The sequence below is a fragment of the Suncus etruscus genome, chromosome 15, assembly GCF_024139225.1.
Source record: "Suncus etruscus isolate mSunEtr1 chromosome 15, mSunEtr1.pri.cur, whole genome shotgun sequence".
Lineage (NCBI taxonomy): Eukaryota > Metazoa > Chordata > Mammalia > Eulipotyphla > Soricidae > Suncus > Suncus etruscus.
The window spans coordinates 51,301,699-51,321,300 of record NC_064862.1 but is presented as its reverse complement, the minus strand read 5'-3'; the positions used below and the strand labels follow the sequence as shown (position 1 = coordinate 51,321,300).

Here is a 19,602-nt window from a genome sequence, read left to right as displayed (position 1 = left end):
TAGGGTTCCCTCGTGTACTGCCAGGAGTAATTCCTAAGCCCAGAGCCAAGAGTAACCCCATATACCTCCAGGTGTGACACTAAAACTAAACAAACCAAGGAAAGAGCTATGAAACCAGGCAAAGCCTGAAAGGTGAACAATAGAACACAAAAGGCAACCTAGGGTTCTTTTGCCACTAGAAGCCCCATTTGAGCCTCTCCTAGTCATTCCATCAGAACCCTTCCGACTGAACCTCCAAACCCCCCGTCAAAGGTGCTGCTCTGTCTCACACTAGCACCTCCCTGGCATGATGACCAGCAAGTTTCTGGCCTCAAACCCTGGGCTCCAGCGGCCAGAACTCCAGTGTATCTATGCTGCTGGAGCTTGCCTCAATCCTGTCCTGAAATTCTGGGTCCTAGGTGCCACATTCCCTGAGCTGACAGAAACTGAGCAGGCCACAGAAATATGAGCCAGCGAGGTAAGGCAGGCCTGGGGGCCATGGGATTCTGGGGGCAGCCACGTGCCCAAGCTCAGCTTGATTTGCTGCCCAATGCAATAGCCAGGGAGTTGCCCCCCAATCCCTGCCCCCTTAAATGTGAAATCTCATTTGCCAATACTGGAAAATAATAAGAAATATTCTCTAATGGTAAAGGGATATGCATGATAACAATATTACAATCAGTAACAATATTGCAAACCAGTGTCTAAAGAGAGGATGGAGGGAGGAGGGGAGGGAGGAAGGGAGGAAAGAAGGGAGGGAAGGGGAGAGGGAGAGGGAGAGGGAGAGAGAGAGAGAGAGAGGGAGAGAGAGAGAAAGAGAAAGAGAGAGAGAGAAAGAGAGAGAGAGAGAAAGAGAAAGAGAGAGAGGAAAATTGTCGGTCCCAGAAGTAGGCAAAGGAGAGGGTGGGAGGGAAAATGAGGACATTGGTGGTGGGAAATGTAAAGTAGTGAAGGGTGCTGGATATTGTAAGACTGAAATGTGATCATGAACAACTTTGTAGCTGTGGGGAAAAAAACTAAACTGTATTATGAACAACCATGTAACCACGGTATTTAAAATAATTTCAAAAAATTAAAAAAAAGATCTCTGACCATGGAGTCAGTCCAACAAAAGAAGCCTGCATATGTATATGTGAGCACTATGTGGGTAGCTTAGTGGCCTAGGCCACTTCTCTCCAACCTCGCTGGCCATACCGGGTTGGGGAACCATACAAGGGGAGGGTGTCAGTACAGATAGATCACTCAGGAGCGATGGTTCCTTCTCCCAGCACAGGACCTGTCAGCTGAGAGGGGCTGGCCCCAAGGGACAGGCAGCACCAGGCTGGCTGGCAGGGCTCTGGCTCCTGGCAATGTGCTCTGAGTGTAACCCAAGCTGCCTGATTGCCATCCATAAAGCCCTGTGTGCTCGAGTTCCTGTTACCTCCAAACTGCTCCTGCCCTGTGGCCTGAGGTCAAGCCAACCTGAGCAATCCTCAGTAGGAGCTCGAAGCCCCTTGCAGGATCTTGGTGGCCCTGGGCAGGTCAGGAGAAAACAAAGCTGCTGCAGCAAGTTGCCTCCCAGCCCTGGCCAGCAGTGACCCGTCGGGCACCGTGGGAGCGCGGCTATTTAGGCCAGGCCCGAGAGCAGGAACATGTGTTGTTCTTTGTGATGACTCAGGCCTTTCAGGGAAAGCCTAGGAGATGCTCTGGCCGAGCAGCCGCCAGCCAAGACAAGAGCTTCAGTTCAGTCCCTGTGGCCAGCCCAGTCTCTGTCTTCTCCGAGTAGCTACAAAACAGGAGCCGATGCTTTGGGCCAAGGCATTTTTTAGGCTGAATAATGTAAAAGAGAGCCAGAGTGGGCTGTGGCAGGCCAAGCTCCTCAGGCTTCAGAACAACCAACAATGTGCTCTTGTGTGTCCCCCGAGGCAGGGTGAGAGCAGGGAGAAAACACTCTGGGTTTTGATGTTGTTTTGTTTTTGTTTTGCCCTCCTCCTTCGGAGGGGATCTTGCCATTCCCACTTCAGAGAAGCCAGGCATGAGGGCAGCTTGCGTTCCCTGCTCTGGGAAGGCAAATGGGAGAGGTCCTGGAAACTGCCCAGAGGGTGCCAACCATGGTGACAAGAACAGAACTCCAGGTCCAGACACATGACACGATCCCTATCACAAGAGTTGGGGAAGGCACCTGATGAGGACCTGGCTGGCTCCTGGCCTCACAGCTCAACCAGAGACAGATGGATGGAGCTGGGCAGGAATCTGTGAGCTGCTCACATGGCTCATGTCTACGCCTCGACGCACGTTGGTACAGAGATACTTGGGTCCCAATGCCAGAATGTGTCTCCTCGGTTCTGGGCAGGGCCCTACTGTTCACTATCTGGCAGGAGGCAGCGAACTAGGTGCAGAAGTGACTCCTGCACGAATGAAGCAGAAGCTGGCAGTCCTCTCCAGTCCCCCCTAGATGTCCAAGAGTACTCACCAATGTTGGGGTGCTTTAGAAGTCGGCATATCCGGGCTTCACGCTCCAGCTTCTGGTGATCTGAGTGCAGGAGAAAGTAAAGAAAAGCAAAGTGTCAGTTGGCTGTTCTGTTCATGGGCCCCAGGCAGCTCTGCTCCTCCTAGTTCTGGACAGTAAACTAGACACACACACACACACACACACACACACACACACACACACACACACATGCACACACACACATATACACATATCCCAGCCTTCACTGTACGAGCATAGGTTGCAGCATCCTAATGACAAAGTGAAGCAAGAGCAGGGAGGGCTCTTGTCTGGCACACAGTTGACCCAGGGTTCAATCCCTGGCATCCCATATGGTTCCCCAAGCCTGACAGGATTAATTCCAGAGTGCAGAACCAGGAATGTTCCCTGACCACTATAAGTGTAGTCCCCAAACAAAAGCAAAAATTAGATAAGCAAAGACAAGCATATATCTAAAGATAAAGTCTAGGGCTACTTTGTCCTAGAGGAGGAAACACCTAGTGAAGCTGGGCTATGAATCCTCAGTCCGTCACCTAAAACCTAGTATTCCCTCCACTACAGAAAATGGGGTGGGGATTGTGAGAGGTTGGGAGGGTCTGGAACCCTTATCGCATTCGTCATATGAACGAAAGCTAAACTTCCTGTAGCATGTGTCATACAATACCTTATCAAATGTAAGGCTGAAGGTAAAGAGGAACCAACAATAATAAAGATGGTCTTTTAAGTGACAGCTAACACTGGGGGCCAGAGCTCTAGGACATTGGCAGGGCATTTGCCTTACATGCAGCTAACCTGGGTACGATCCCTGGCATCCCTTTATGGTCCCTTGCACACTGCTAGGAGTGACTCCTGAGTTAAAAGCCAGGTGTAAGCCCTGAGCACCACTGACTATAGCTCAAAACCCAAAAGGAAATTTGAAAAATTAAAAAAAATAGTTAAGCCTATATATATATATATATATATATATATATATATATATATATATATATATATATATATATTTGGTTTTTTTTTGTTTGTTTGTTTTTTGGGGGGGGGGTCACACCTGGCAGTGCTCAGGGGTTACTCCTGGCCTCCTGGCTCTATGCTCAGAAATCGCCCCCGGCAGGCACAGGGGACCATATGGAATGCTGGGATTCGAACCACCAACCTTCTGCATGAAAGGCAAACACCTTACCTCCATACTATCTCTCCGGCCCCTTCTGTATATATTTTCATTCATCCTTGTATCCCCTGTGGGCTGGTACCAGTACAATGTCCATGTCACAGAAATCATGCATTTGCCCAGGATCCCACTAACATGTACTGAAGCAAAAACCATTGTCTTGACAGAAATGACCAGAATCCAAGTGCCCAGACCGGGAAGGCAGGTGCCAAGCAGGACCACAAGAAGTAGCAGCCTGGGGCCGGAGAAATAGCATGAGCACTGCCAGTTGTGACTCAAAATCCAAAAAAAAAAAAAAAAGTAGCAGCCTGAAGTTCCCTCCCCCTCTGTCCCTCTGCTCACAGCACACTGGAGCACCTGCCCAAAGTCCATCCATTTCTTCTTCTTTTCTCTACAGTCACTTTCTTCTCCTTCCTCTCTTCCCATCCAGCAAGCTATGAGGGCTGATTAACAGCCTCTATTCTTTTTTGGGGGGGTTACATCCAGTGGTGGTGCTCAGGGGTTACTCCTAGATCTGAGCTCAGAAATCGCTTCTAGCAGGCTGGGGGACCATATGGGATGTCGGAGATTGAACCTGGGTCCATCCTGGGTTGGCCACATGCAAAGCAAATGCCCTATCGCTGTTATCACTCCAGCCCCAAACAGCCACTATTCTATATGCCAGGCAGAACAATGGCCTCTCTTCCTTTGACCCTCCTGAAACTGCAGGAAGGAGGGATGAGTTCATTTTTCCTCCATCACGGTCACAGACATGGGACTTCCAGAAGACAGAGAGCGCCAGAGAGCGAGTGAGGAGGTGTGTTGGCCCTGTATCTGGCTGACCCCAACCAAGTTGATTCCTAAAGAACAGTAGGGAGTGACCCTCCCAACTGCCTGGGGACAGAGCTAGAACTCCCGAGAACTGCAGATATGACCCCAAGTTCTCCCTTCAACAACAAAAGCAGGACCAGAGTCTGCAAGAGAACAGTGAGTGAGGGCGTCTGTCCTGCATGCAGCTGACCTGGGTTCAATCCCCTACATCCCAGATGGTCCTGTGAGCACCAGGAGTGATCCCTGAGCGCAAAGCCAGGAGTCAGCTCTGAGCACTGCCAGGTATGGCCCAAGGGAGGTGGGGAGAATATCCTGTTCAAGGTGGCAAAGGGGTGGCAAGGTGGCACACAGAAATAGTGAGGAACAGTATCTGTGCTGCACACAACTGCATCACAACTGCATAGAGTAAAGTGAGGGAATCAAGCAAAGATCTCAAAGTTTTGGGAGGGGGCATTGTTCGGATCACCCCAACTTCTCCAAGTCCAGGCCATGCCTTCACTGCCTCACTTTCTTGGCTGCCTTGGGGAGAGCTTCTATCTACCCACCTCAGTCCTGAATAGCCTCCCAGGAATTCCACAGCTGCTCCCTTTTTACAGGTGAGAAGACTCATGGGGAGGCCTGGGCTTTAGCCTCCCTCACTCTCACTCTCCTGTAAACTGCATGTAGGCTCTGCTCAAAGAAACTGTGGGGACCAGCCGAAAGAAGCTGGTCATCCATTCCAGCTACCTCAGTTCTGGTGGGACACCCTGGGCAGGACCCCACCTTCCTGCACCCGAGTCTCAGAGACTGTTAGAAGTGGGGGTGCTGGGGCCGGGCGGTGGCGCTAAAGGTAAGGTGCCTGCCTTGCCTGCGCTAGCCTTGGACGGACCGCGGTTCGATTCCCCCGGTGTCCCATATGGTCCCCCAAGCCAGGAGCAACTTCTGAGCACATAGCCAGGAGTAACCCCTGAGCATTACCAGGTGTGGCCCAAAAAAAATCAAAAAAAAAAAAAAAAGAGAAGTGGGGGTGCTGAGGGGAGAGCAGCTCTCGGGCAGCTCTTCCAGATGCTGCTGGGGGGCTACCGCTCCTCCAGTCCCCATTCCAGGGGGTCCAGCTGCAGGAATTGAAAGAGCCCAGCCAGCTCAAAGTCGCTGGCTTTGCCGCTTGGTCTGACCACTCAGCACCCCCACATCCCAGCCCTGCCGCCCGCCTGGGCAGCTGCAGAACAGCTTCTAGCAATGTGGAGGTGGCAGCGAGGGGAAGGCCCGGAGATTAATGTTTATCTCCTCCCTTAAGTCTCTTACTGGCTAACAGCTTCAGCCCCACGGCTGTCACAGCACTAAAAATAAGGGTGCGCGGGCTCTGCGGTGACTCAGAGCCAGGAGACAGACGTGGCTCCAGCCCCTCAGAGTGGCTGCCCAGACAATGACCAAAGGGTTCTACCAGCTGTAGGGCTTGACCCTCACATGCTGACGTCTTCTCAGAACCCCAGGCACCATTATGGGGTCCCCCATCTGCCACAAACTCAATCTAGGAGCTCAGCCTTGAGTAAAGCCCAGCCCTACCAAACTGGGATCAGCTGAGCCCAGACATGGTAAGTGGGATCTGGGTCTGAGCTAAGTATGAGTTAGGTATGAGGTGTGCCCCCCAAACAAGCAACACGAAGTTATAGCATAGTGGGGAGCACATTTGCCTCCATGTAGTCGACCCAGGTTCAATCCCAGGTATCCCATTGGATCCCCTGAGCCTGCCAGGAGTAATTTCTAAGTACAGAGCCAGGAGTAAACCAGGCTGGATGTGACCCTCAAAACAAACAAAACAAAAACAAAAGCAGTGTTTTTTCATTCAAAAAAGAATCCCTGCTGTGTGATGTGACGTATATACATGTGGACTTGTGTGATGCGGCTTCTACCCCTTAAAGATGAGCAGGAGAAAAGCAGTCAGTTCAGTAGGGCCCCAGTGACCATGCTCGGACATGGTGCTGTCCCAGGCCCTGGGAAAGATGAGGCACCGGGGAAGCCCCAGAGCGAAAGTCAGACTGGTTCCCTCTTGAGCTGGGGCAGATGCATCTGGCTCAATGTACCCGGGGATGCTCAGGAGTTATTCCTGGCTGTGTTCAGAAATCACTCCTGGCAGATTTAGGGGATGATCATATGGGATGTTGAGTACCAAACCTGGTGGGCCACACGCAAAGCAAACTCTTGGCTGTGCTATCGCTCAGGCCCCTTCAAGTGGTTTCCATCTCCCTCCTCTGAGGTAGCACAGCTGGCTGCAATCTCCCTCTCCAGGTATCCCGTCCTTCCCATGTCCACTGGAGAAGGGGTCCAGGCTGAGAAGACTCTAGATCCCCACCAATCCTTCCACTCCCAGCAGTTGGGTTCCAGGAGGGGTGAAGAGCTGCCAGGGCTGTTAAAGCTGACAGCCTTCACAACCCCCAAAGGGCTACTGTCCAGCCCAGGCAGCCAGCTGGGGCTCACACCCCAAGATCTCCTCCTCCTCCTCTGTTTCTACCTTTTTCTCCTCTACCTTTACCTCCTCTCCCTCCTCCACTTCCTCCTCCTCATCTCTTCCTCCTCCTAGCTCCTGGTGCAGCCCAGCTCAGACATTCAAGGACACCCCCTGCCCCCCACCTTTCTGCAGGGCCCGTCCCCACCCCCTCACATGGCCAGCCCCTCCCCCCCGCTTCCTGTCTGACAAGAGCCACTTCCTGCTGCCGGCTGCCATGGAGGGGCCAAGCCCTGCCGCCCTGCACCACACAGCAGCACTCACAGCCCATTGCAGCTGCCAGGTTCCCCCAGAGCAAAGGGGCTGAGGGGAGCAGAAAGCAGAAGTGGCCACTCCTGGGGGCCCTCCCCAATTGCCCGCCCAAGGCTGAGCCAGGGCCCAGGAAATGGGGGGCCTGGAAGGCCTTGGCTGCCTCCTAAAAGCTTCTAGACTTGGGCCCGGGTGCCAGGCAGGCCGAGGAGTCAGACAGTGAGGAGACAGTTGGCTCAGCCCCCTTCTTGGCAAAGGGGTGCGCCTAGTGCTCCCTAGGGCCCCAGAGCAGCCACTTGCAAATGCACTTTCCTTCTCCACTGGGAAGGGGTGGGGAGAAGTGCGGGGTGCAGGAGGCACCCACTAATTCCCAACGTGCCCTGCCCTGCAAGGACATTTTCCCAAGACCACAATGCCAGCAGGATGCAGTGGCCTCCAGGTGCACAGCTGTGGGACCCACATCTGGAGGCTCCTCTGTGTCTCCAGGAGACACTGGAGCTGCCACGGACATGTCCAAGCTCCAACCTGCAGCTAGGCCTGGACCATGAGAAGCTTCCTGATTCAGGGCGCACTCAAGGCAAGCTGCCCCTTCTCCCACTCAAGAAGCAGAGGCCCCATTAGGCCCTAGAGGCATCATTTTGCAAAGTAGAAATGGGATGAGCAGGATAGAAACTCGGGGTTCATTCATTCGCCCACATTCCCCAGATACCCAAAAGCAGCCCTGCCCTTGAGTGTTGCCCATGGAATTCCCCAACACCCTTCTGCTCCATCTGCTCAGGGACAGAGTCCAGGAGTGCCACTGGAGTCTGTGGCCAGGGACACGCCCAGAGCACCCCCGGGTATGACCTGAGACAGAAGCAGAAAGTCAAATAATGAGAGAAAAATATTCTATTTACCTAAGCTGCAGAGATAGGTAATACAGGGTTTAGGTACTTGCTTTGTATGTGGCCAACCCCAGTTTGACCCTGGCACTCCATAGGGGTCCCCTGGGCCCCACCAGGACTGATCCCTGAGCACAGAGCCAGGATTCATTCCTTAGCACCTCTAGATATTACCCCAAAAAATAATGCAAAGGGCAGCATGTCCGGTTAAGCTGTTCATCACTTAAGGGGATTGCGGAGGGACCCATGACTTTGACCACCCCACCCAGAGACTCAGGGGTAGAGTGTCTCCATGAACCCCAAGGTTCTGTCCTGCCCCCAGTCTGTGCCCTTCCTCTCCAGACTTAACTCCAGCTGCTTTAACCAACACAGCAAATTTCCTTTACAAGCAGTCTGGATTGGGGAAATGAGGGGAGAGGTGCCCAGAAGTGCCCCTTGGCTGAGAATCTCCCCCACCAGCTCCTGCAGTGAAGACCCTTGGTGGGTCCCTCATCAGTCCCAACAAGGCTGCATTCTGCCTCCAGTCACCTCAGGGCCTGGACGGCTCAACCACGGAGGCTGTGTCCCCTGGCACAGAGGGCATAGGGTGCCGGCTGCCTCTGCCCACTGTTTTGGTGACATTTCCTTGGTGGTGACCAGCCCCAAGTAAAACATCCCAGGAAGCAGCCCCTAAAAATAGCTCCTCCCTGTGCAGCAGTTGGGGGGAGGGAAAAGGAAGGAGGAAGAGCAGATGGGGAGGTTCGCCACTGAGAGGCACGCAAAAGAGGGTGAGGGGAGTGGCATCACCCCCTAATAGGGGGTTACACTCTAGAAAGGAGCTCAGACTGTCCCGCGTACATGTGGGGTGGTGAAACAGTACTTATCACTGGAACCAAACACACTCAAATCTGTGTTTTCTGTTTTTCCTTATTTGGTTTTTGAGGGTTCACTCCTGGATGTTCTCAGGGCTCACTTATGGCAGTGCTGGGGCAGAGGATTCAATCTGGAGTCAGCTCGGCACAAGGCAAGCACCATCACCTCCCGGACTGTGTCCAGAACCCCTAAATCTGTGTGTTCTGAAGGGAAAACTGAAGGGCGGGATGAAAGACCCCATTGTCTGAGTCTGCTGGGATCAGAGCAGGAAAAGATACGCAGTGGTGCAAACAGCTCCTAATCATGACACTGACTGGGTGCCTTGGTTTCCCCACTGCCCATGGGCACATCTGCCATGGGGCAGAGGATAAAGCACTTTGCGAGAAGCTCTCCAGAGGCGCAAAGTGCCCATCGCTTCCTGTCACCACCCTTTTGGCACCCATGGGATCAGGCCGCTGTCGGCGAGCCAAGGCCGTCCAAAGAGCAGGCGGGCGGGCGTGAAACAAGGCCAGAGCTGCAGCCACACCCTCGCTGGGCTGCCTCTCACCTCGAGGATTTCATCCCAGCCTGGACAGGGGCAGCTCAGACCAGAGCAGAGGGGACCAGAGAAGAGTGAGGAGCAGTGGGAAATGGGGAAGTGGGGTTGGGGGGCTGAGAGGGAAGATGAGGTGACAGGTAGGTCATCTTGGCCACATACTGTGTGACTTGGCCAGTCCCATGTTCAAGCCCACAGGCTGCTGCTTCCTCCACTACTGGGGCAAGTTAGTTGAAGATGCTTCTTGTTTTGTTTTTTTGTTTTTTTTTTGGTTTTTGGGCCACACCCGGTGGTGCTCAGGGGTTACTCCTGGCTGTCTGCTCAGAAATGGCTCCTGGCAGGCACAGGGGACCATATGGGACACCGGGATTCGAACCAACCACCTTTGGTCCTGGATTGGCTGCTTGCAAGGCAAACGCCGCTGTGCTATCTCTCCGGGCCCAGTTGAAGATGCTTCTATGTAAGCTGTGGCCTTCCTCTAAAGGACAGACAAGACAGACAGACAGTGGGTCGCTCCATCTTTGAGAGATGTGTTTTGCCATGCAATCACACTGGCTCCCCCAAATGCTTCTTCCAGAATCCCTCTGTTCCAGTCTCATCTTTTCTCTTCGTCCTGACTTCTCTTTCTCCCCCTCCCTTTGCATCCCTCATTTCACCCAGATCCCAAATGGGCAGGCAAGCCTCACTTTGGAGAGGGCGCAGGGGACACAAATGTCACAGGGGCTGGCCAGGCCAGCCTCAAGGGGGTGGGGACTTTTAGCTGGCACCAGCCAGGGGATCCCATTTCACCCCACAGGGCCAGCTGGACCCAGAAACAGTCCGTCTCTGCCCTTCTGGTAGCCAATGTGCAATCACTATGGCTGCCTAGCTCTGGCCACAGCCTTGGGCAGACAAGACAAAAAAAAAAAAAAAATCACTCCCCTTCCCCTTCCCTCGGGAGTGCCCAAAGGTCTGCATCGACTGTTGCTCCTGATTTCATGTGATTTGTGTGATTTGATGTGATTTCTGAAAGCACTGCTTGAGGACCAGCCGAGACAATCACCAGGGCGATTGCTCAAAATCCAGATTCTGAGGCTGCAGTCCAAGAAAATGCATTGAGCAGGGGTCGATTTTTTGTTTGTTTGTTTGTTTCAGTTTTGGGACCACACCCAGTGGAGTTCAGGGGTTACTCCTGGCTCTGCACTCAGAAATCACTTCTAGCAGGCTTAGGCGACTATATGGGATGCTGGGGATCGAACTCAGGTCAGATGTGTAAGAACGAACACTGTACTATTGCTCCAGCCCCAAGATTCTTTTCTTTTTTTGTTGTTGTTTTGCTTCCTTATTTATTTTTGGGCCACATCCAGCTATGCTCAGGGGTTACTCCTGACTATGCACTCAGGAATCACTCCAGGCAGTGCTTGGAGGACTATATGGGATGCCAGGGATTGAACCCAGGTCCGCCACGTGCAAGGCAAATGCCTTCCCTGCTGTGCTATCACTCTGGCACCATGATTCTTTTCTTTCAGAGGGTGTGTGGGACAATACTGGGACAGAAACCCCCCCAACACACGCGCGCACACACACACACACACACATACACTTCAGAAGCCCCAGACAACTCTCCTCTATCAGAAAGCTCTAAGCCCTGTTCCTATTATTTTTTTCCCTTTTGTTTTATTTCACCAAGGTAGCAATATTGGGTTCTATCATGTTCTAGGGTTCAGCAGTGCCTTTATACACCTCCTCAAAAGCTGTCATACCAGACCCACCAAATTGCCCATGTCCTTCCACCATCAATTAGGACCCCTCCATCCTTTGTGGGTCTCCCACAACCAAACCCCCTCCCTGTGGCAACCATAACTCTGCTGGCAATCTGCAAGTTATTTTTTTTTTCTTTTGGGGGGGGGTCATACCCAGCAGTGCTCAGGGGTTTCTCCTGGCTCTATGTTCTATGGCAGGCTCGGAGGACCATATGGGATGCTGGGATTCAAACCACCGTCCTGCATGCAAAGCAAACGCCCTACCTCCATGCTATCTCTAGAGCCCCAATCTGCAAGTATTTTATTTTGTTTTGTTTTGTTTGGGCCACACCCATTCAGGGGTTACTTTTGGCTCTGCATTTGGAATCACTCCTGGCAGGCTTAGGAGACCCTATGGCAAGGGTCTCAAACTCAATTTACCTGCGGGCCGCAGGAGGCAAAGTCGGGGTGCAAAGTCAGTAGTAAGCCTTGAACATTGGGGGTGTGTGACCCAAACAACAAAAAAAGATTCCTATAGGGCAGGGCCACAAAATGTTGTACGGAGGGTCATTTGCGGCCTGTGGGCCACGAGTTTGAGACCCCTGCCCTATGGGATGCCAGGGATTGAACCAAGGCTAGTTGGCAGCAAGCAAGGCAAATGCCCAACTCTCTATGTTTTTTTGTTTTGTTTTGTTTTGTTTTGTTTTTTGTTTTTGGGTCACACCCGGCAGTGCTCAGGAGTTACTCCTGGCTCTATGCTCAGAAATCGCTCCTGGCAGGCTCAAGGGACCATATGGGATACCGAGATTCGAACCACCGACCTTCCGCACGGAAGGCAAACACCTTACCTCCATGCTATCTCTCTGGCCCCAGTCTATGCTCTTGCTCTGGCTTCCAATCTGCAGTTTAAACCAACCTCCAGGTTATCCTGCAAATGTACTGCTGAGGGACAAGTCCCCACATTACTTCACAGGCCCATTCCTGGAAAGTTAGACTCAGAAGTTCCGCTGTCTGCCTTGTTCCCCCAGCTTGCCCTTTGCCCAAACAGAGTTCTGAATCTCATCGATTGCTCCAGTAGACATGTCAGGTCTATACTCTGGCTCTGTGGACAGAAATGGGGATGGGGTGACTCAAACTACAAAGTTTGCATCCACTCAGGCCTGAGCTTCCAGGGAAGCTGAAGCCAAAGGCAACTGTGATGGATCACATGTCCCTTTCATCATCCAATCAGCAAGGACATGCTCAGTGAGCATCAGGCTCTATAGCCCAGGCTGGAGGAGAAAGGCCCCTCCATCCATCCTATCATCATTCAGCCCCATCCAGGACTTTTTAATACAACAGACTTGGCCCACACAGAAACAAGAAACTAACAGTTCTGAGCTAATGACAACTTAGAAAAACACGGGCTTTGGACCCAGGAGGCCCCTAAGTTTGCTCCTGGCCCTCAAACCCAAACTAACCCATCCATAAAAGATCCCTACATGGAACTCCCAGGGCCTGAAGAAGAGGAAAGTTTCTGTTTACATGTAACATCACTAGAAATTTCTTCATGTGGGGAATAATGCTGACACAAACAGCTGTGGCAAATGCAGAAACACTTGTTCCCAATGGCAGCTCTTTTTGGCCAAGTAGCTACTTGCAGTAAAAGCACCTGGAAATCCAAAGAAAGCGATTTCTGATGACGCCGATGATTCTGAGGAGAAGGCTGAAACACTGTCAAAGAAGGACCATTTTACCCTTCCCCCTGTTAGCAAGATGGGGAAGGAAAAAATAAAATAAAATAAAAACCAACCACGCTTTGGCTATAGCATGAGTGGGATAGAAAAAAATGTTATGTTTCTGCGAGGTGGAGAAAAAATCTATATGCATAGGAATCGAGATAAGAAGCAAACGGAAAGATTTAAAAATAAAGCCCAACATAAGGGCTCAGGATCCTTGGAGGGGTGCTCTATGGTCTTAAAATAACCACTTATCAGCGCTGTCACCTGGCCCACGAGCGCCCATATCCAGGCCTATTTTAAATGCCTCCTTCAGTACAGCACAGCGAAGCCTGGAACCTGGGGGCCTTGTGGCAAGCCCGCTGCACATCCCTCGTTCTTCTGGAGCCAGGGAGCTCCAGTGAAGTGAGAGCTGATTCTTGGTGGGTGATGAAGACCAGATTCCTTGCACTGACAGGGACCCAGACCTAACTAACAGAGCCAAAAGACAGGCAGGTCCTGATGGCAGTCTCCAAAGACCAGGGGGCTCCTTCCTTGCTCTGCCCTTTGGGCCACCTCCCTGAGGGTGCCAAAGAGAAGAGACTCGACACCCGCTGTCTTGCCCTGTGGCTGGCAGCTCGTCCCAGTGACTCACAGGCAGGCAGGCAGGCAGGCGGGCAACTGGGCAGACACTGGGCCCCTCCAAAACCTCGGGGTGACCGAGGTGGGCCAAGCAGTGCCAGGCACAGAAACCCAACACCTGCCGAGCTCCAGACAGACAGACAGCGACAAGTGAGACCCAGCTCTAGCTGTTGTACCTTTATAAAATATACAGCGTAAGCTGAGAGGCTGCGGGGAGGCTCGGCCGGCCCTCTCTGAACCCCATAAGTGCCCGCTGAGGTGGGCACCCGGACCTGGCCCCTCGCCAGTAGCTCACACTCCCCCCTGGTGTCCACACTTTGTAATCTCATCACTAAGACAACATTCTCCTCCTACTCTTTGTCCCCCTCTAAACAGCACCAGGGCCTTCCACAGGCCCCTGACCCTTTCCAGGTTGGCATCACAGCTCAGCAGCCAAGATCAGGCTCTGAAGCATCCCAGAGTCAACCTGGCATCCAAGAAAAAAAAAAAAAACTCATCTTAACATCATCAACTGCAAAGAAGAGGAGAAACTGTCTGAAGCAAAGAATCCAACACAAAGATTCACTTCTAGAGGAGAGATGGGGGAAAAACAAACAAACAAACAAAAAAAAATCAAAGAGAAATCAAATCTCCTTTAGTCTGGGCAGGGGGAAAACATGGCAATGTCATGAGATAGTGCACGCAGGAAAGGGATAGGGTGGCCCAGGTTGGGGCAAGTCAGGAAGAAGGAGCAGAAAAGTGGAAGCTTCAAGCAGGCAAAACCCCAAAACAATGGAGCTGCCCCCACAACCCCTTCTGCCTTTCCCTTCCTCCCCTTGCTGAGCAGAGATGGTGAGACTGCGTCTGCATCAGTAACTGGAGAGACCAGACACCAGCCCCATGTCAGGAGTGCCCACTGGGACAGAGCTGTGTGGGCACCGCAGATGACAGCCAGGAACCCCGCCCACTACGTGTCCCCCACCCCCAGGGGAGGGCATGGGACTGCCCACAGATCTCTATGGCAACCATTGTCTCCAACTCAAGGTACCCAGAGAGAAAGAAACAACAAATAAATCAACTTAATAGCCAAGAACCAGAGCTGGGGGAAGTCTGGGAAGGGGAATGCAAGACCAGCCCTGCTCCTAGGGATGAAGAGGGGGGGACAGGAAGTAGACACAGGCCTGCTGAAACAGGTCTCATAACTGTCACTGAGACAAGAGGCCCCCTGTCATCCCTTTGGCGTTTTATAGCTTTCTGAAGGCTTGGGGACATTATTACGGCCCTTCGCCCAGAACCATCCAGGCCATTACTGGCCGTGGCCCAGACCTCCCCTCAGCTTTTTTTTTTGCTTAGCGGGACTCAGTACTCCTCAAACCATGTTCTCTGAGACTAACAACTGCATCCTCCAGCCCTCACCAGGTGATCCACACAGCACATATAGCACCTTTCACATGGCCAATCTATGACCATCAGATGAAGTGCGCCTGGCTGGCATCCAATACTAGGCTCAAGGAAGCATGAGCTGAGGTGTAAAACTCAGGGCCTGGCCCCATGGTCTTGGGGACTAGGAGAGGATTTCTGAGTCCAGGATCCAAGACTCTATGAGTGTGCCCATCATTTGGTACACCCTCCAGACAGCCTTCCCAACCCCAAGTCACCCCCCTCCACCCAGCACAGATGGCTGGAGCCTCTGCACTACCAACTTTGTAATTTGATCAAAAAAGCAATCCAGGGGGCCAGAGCAATGGCACAGCCAGGAGGGCGGTTGTCTTACACGCAGCCAATTTGGGTTTGATCCTAGGTATCCCATGGGGTCCCCCAAGTCTGCCGGGAGTGATTTCTGAGTGCAGAGCCACGAGTAACCCCTGAGCACTGCTGGGTGTGGCCCCCAAACAAAACTAAATAAATAAAGCAATATGATGGCAGGAGGTGAGCCCTTCCCTAGGCCTGTCTGTCTGTTTGGCCATCTGGTGGGTACGTGGCAGTCAGGTTTCTCAGAGCCACTCATTCCCAGTCCTACTGACCACAGGCGCGACTCCAGAGGGGCCAGGAGAGATAATAACTACGCCCAAAGATGGGAGACAGGAGTGCTCCAAATGAAGTGCTCTCCATGCCATGTCATGCCACACATATTACCAACCCCCCTCATCCCAGAGACAGCAAACTCCCACACCTCAAGTCTTCACATGCTAGTCCTTCCTCCTTCCTGCACTCCACCTTTCTGACATCTTTCTTCTCACCTGCGCACTGCAGGTGCCCCATCCCAAAACCCCAACTCATCTCCAAGTGCTCCAACAGGCAATTCCTGACTCCTGGAGCAGCTTGGAGAGAAGTCACAGCCCCTCAGGAACCCCCGTCCACCTCCAAAGATGCCTACATACCCCCCCCCACTCACCCCGGGCAGACAACTTCTTGGTATTGATGATTTTCGCTGCATACTCCTGGGTGGAGGTTTTCTTCACACACCTGCGGACCACAGAGAAAGCACCCCTGTAGGGAGAAGGGGGAGAGAGCTGGGACTCCATGGAGCAGAAGAGCCGCAAAGCAAGCGCAGAGCGATGCGCAGACTGAGGCACAGACAGACACGGAGATGGACACGCAGACAGGTCTGCGGAGGGCTCCTCTCTGTCAAAACCACGCATACCCACGGGGTGGACACCACCCCTGCAGCCTGGGCCCACACCCCCTCATTCCCACCCTCATAACTAGTCTGGAGAGAGCGAGGGAGTTGGGGTGGGGGGATGATGCTTAAAACACACACCTGCTGCCTCTAGATCTAGGGCGGGGAGCATCGCTCCTTATGAGCAGGGACAGTTGAGGGAGAGGGCAAGAGGGGATCAGGAAAGGGGTAACATCCCCCCAAAGAGAGTGAGTGAACCATGGGGTGGGTGCGTAAAGTGAGGCTCCCATGTCCTTTCCCCGCATGCAACCTCATCCCACCGCACACACGCGCGCGCAATGCACACACAACCCCGTTCCAGCGCGCAAAGACGCGGGGTCCAGGCGGGTGCGGTGGCCCCCTCCCTCCCTCCCTCCCTCCAGCTGTCAGGGGTACCCAGACACACAGGAGCACCCCCAGCACGGGGGTGGGGAACCGAACCCTCTCCAACCCAGATGGGGGGCGGCCAGGGAGGGTGGGCGGGGAGGGGGGGGATGCTGCTGCGGCGGTGGCGGGAGGGAGGCCGCTGCGGCGGAGACGGCAGCTCCCGGGACCACTGCAGGGCTGGGGGAGGGAGGGAGGGAGGGGTGACGCAGCCCAGCCGGGGCCCAGGGACCGAGCCTGCAAGCGGGGCTGTCAGGGGAGGGGCGGGGCAGGGCACCCCCAGCCTCTCGGACCCGCATCCGCACGCACACAGCAGCACCGCAGAAGAGCTGCGGGCCCGGGAGGGTCCGCCTGAGCGCGCGGGGCGCGCGGGACAGAAGCCGCAGGGAGTGCCAGAGGCGGCCGGCCGGCGGGGTGCGGTGCGGGCCAGCGAGGGGCGTCTGAAGGGTGCGGAGGGGCGGGGCCGGAGGGCAGCTCGGGGCTGCGGTGCCCAGGGGCCAGCCGGGCGCCAGGGGGGCACCTTGCGGGGCCCGGCGGGGGATGGGGGCGCCGCAGCGGCCGGTGCGGTGCAGGGCCGGGGGCGGGGCGAGGATCCGCAGAGCGGAGCGGAGCCGGACGCCGGGTGGGTTTTGGGGGCTGCGGGGCCGCGCGCGGGCAGGCTCGGGGCGGGCCGTACTTGCCGAGCTCCTCGAAGAGCTGGTAGTCGTCGGTGAAGCGGGTGCAGGGCCCGGTGGTGGCCATGCTGGCGGGCGGGCGGCGCAGCCCGAGCCCACGTCGTTGCACAGTCACCGCGCCCGGCCGAGGGAGCAAGAGGAGGAGACGGGGCCGAGCCCGGCAGCACCGCGAGACTTTACCGGGGCGCGCGCGGGAGGGAGGGGAGGGGAGGGGAGAGGAGGGGAGGGGAGGGACACCCCCGCGCGCTCCGCCCCCCGCCCCGCCGCCCCGCCGCCCCGCGCCCGGCCCGGCCCGCCCCCGGGGAGGGGCCTCCGCCAGCCGCCGCCCGCCAGGCTCGGCCCGCCCGGCCCGCCCGGCCCGCACCCCGCACCTGGCTGGCCGCACCGGGCACGGCTCGGCTCGGCTCGGCTCGGCTCGCTCGGGCTGCGCGCGGCCGGGAGTGGAGGGACGGACAGAGGGAGGTCAGGGTGATGTCGGGGTCCGGACGATCCCGGCTCCCCCACTGGGCCCCCACTGCGGGGCCCCCCACGCTCAGCCCACAGGCTCTCGGGACACCGAAAGGCCAAGGTCAAAAAAAAAAAAAAAAAAAAAAACTGGTGTCAGACTACACGCCCTGTGCCGGTGTGGACTTGAGACCGAGCGAGGGCCACTCGTAGGGGAAATGTTTCAGGCTCCGCGGCATGACGGGGGGCCAGGCCTTGGGGCCCAGGCTGCAGTCTCTCTCTGTCTCTCTGTCTCTCTGTCTCTCTCTCTCTCTCTCTCTCTCTCCCCTCTGTCTCTCTCTCTCTCCCCTCAGTCTCTGTCTGTCTATATCTCCCTCTCCCCTTGTCTGTCTGTTTCTGTCTCTCTCTCACTGTCTCTGTCTCTCTGTCTCTCTTTCTCTCTCCCCTCTGTCTCTGTCTATATCTCCCTCTCCCCTCTGTCTCTGTCTGTCTCTGTCTCTGTCTGTCTCTGTCTCTCTGTCTCTCTCTCTCCCCCCTCTGTTTCTCTCTCTCCCCTCAGTCTCTGTCTGTCTATATCTCCCTCTCCCCTTGTCTGTCTGTCTCTGTCTCTCTCACTGTCTCTGTCTCTCTCTGTCTCTGTCTCTCTGTCTCTGTCTCTCTGTCTCTCTCTCTTTCTCTCTCTCTCCCCTCTGTCTCTGTCTATATCTCCCTCTCCCCTCTGTCTCTGTCTGTCTCTGTCTCTGTCTGTCTCTGTCTGTCTCTGTCTCTCTCTGTCTCTCTCTCTCTCTCTCTCTCTCTCTCTCCCTACACACCCACTGGGCAAGCAAAAGGATAAGGTGGGGAGAAGAAAAGGCCTGATGGGGGTTCGGGCCAGACTAGCCAATAAGAAGAAGAAAAAATAACACGGCCCTGTTGTTCAGAACACCTTTGCCTGGACATGTTTCTTTTATATTTTATTTTATTTTTGGGTTTAGGGTTTGGGGTCACACCTGGCGGTGCTCCCGGTTACTCCTGACTCTGCACTCAGGAATCACTCTTGGCGGGCTCAGAGGACCTTATGGAATGCCAGGAATGGAACCCGGGTTGACCACTTGCAGGACAAATGCCTTCCCCACTCTACTAAGCTCTCCAGACCTTCTTTCTGTTTCTCATCAAAATAATAATTTCAAGTAGCAAAGCACTTGGTTTTGGTTTTTGGGCCACACCCAGCAGCACTCAGGGTTTATTCCTGGCTCTGTGCTCAGAAATCACTCCTGGCAGGCTTGGGTGCCCATATGGGATGTGGGGGATTGAACCCGAGTTAGTTGGCAGAGTGCAAGACAAGCCTTCTCCCCACTGTCTTATCACTCTGGCCCCTGCCACATTCTTCACATGGAGGCGTGTGGCTATTGAAGAAGCAAACGTGGCCTCAGACCACCTCGCCTGGATTTTCAGATCAGTCCATGGAGCAGCTGAGTTGTTTATCTCTAACTCTGCTTATCACTCTCAACCAGGGTGGTCGGTGTGGAAAGTGCGGCTCCCATCTGCCACCAGCACTCTGTGTGCCTTGTCTGAAAACAAGGGAGTGCAATTGTAGCCACCCCGCCCCTCCCTGGATTGTAATCAGGAAGGCATCAAGGGCAGCAATGGCACCTAATCACAGTCCTGTTCGCTGTCATCATTTTACATTTGCTTTCCTGGGGGCTGGAGAGAGTGCAGAAGGGAAGACACCTGTATGGCCCACCTGGGTTTGACCCCCTAGTGTCCTCTGTACCCTGCCAGGATGAATCACTGAGCACAGAGCCAGGAGTAAGCCCTGAGCACCACCTAGTGGGACCTAAGAACCAGGTGTGTTTGTTTTGGGGCCACACCTGGCAGTGTTCCGGGGTTACTCCTGGAATCATTCCTGGCAGGCTCAGGGGACTATTTGGGATGCTGGGGATCGAACCTGGGTTGACCACGTACAAAACAAACTATTCTATGCCTCTGGCCTCTAG

The 19,602-nt window shown here is 54.4% G+C and overlaps 1 protein-coding gene across 17 annotated transcripts in view; it reads right to left on the bottom strand.

The window, feature by feature from the left end:
• CAMK2G (calcium/calmodulin dependent protein kinase II gamma) overlaps window positions 1-17,367 on the bottom strand; it is a 65,313-nt gene extending 47,946 nt beyond the window's left edge. For all 17 annotated transcript variants that reach the window (XM_049789128.1, XM_049789134.1, XM_049789131.1 and 14 more), the window contains exons 1-3: window positions 17,185-17,367; window positions 15,861-15,955; window positions 2,432-2,491 (exon numbers count right to left, since the gene is read on the bottom strand). In XM_049789128.1, the coding sequence (XP_049645085.1) occupies window positions 2,432-2,491; window positions 15,861-15,955; window positions 17,185-17,249 (220 nt within the window). In that variant the 5' untranslated portion in view covers window positions 17,250-17,367. The remainder of the gene's footprint in view (window positions 1-2,431; window positions 2,492-15,860; window positions 15,956-17,184) is intronic.
• Between the last annotated feature and the right edge of the window lie 2,235 nt (window positions 17,368-19,602).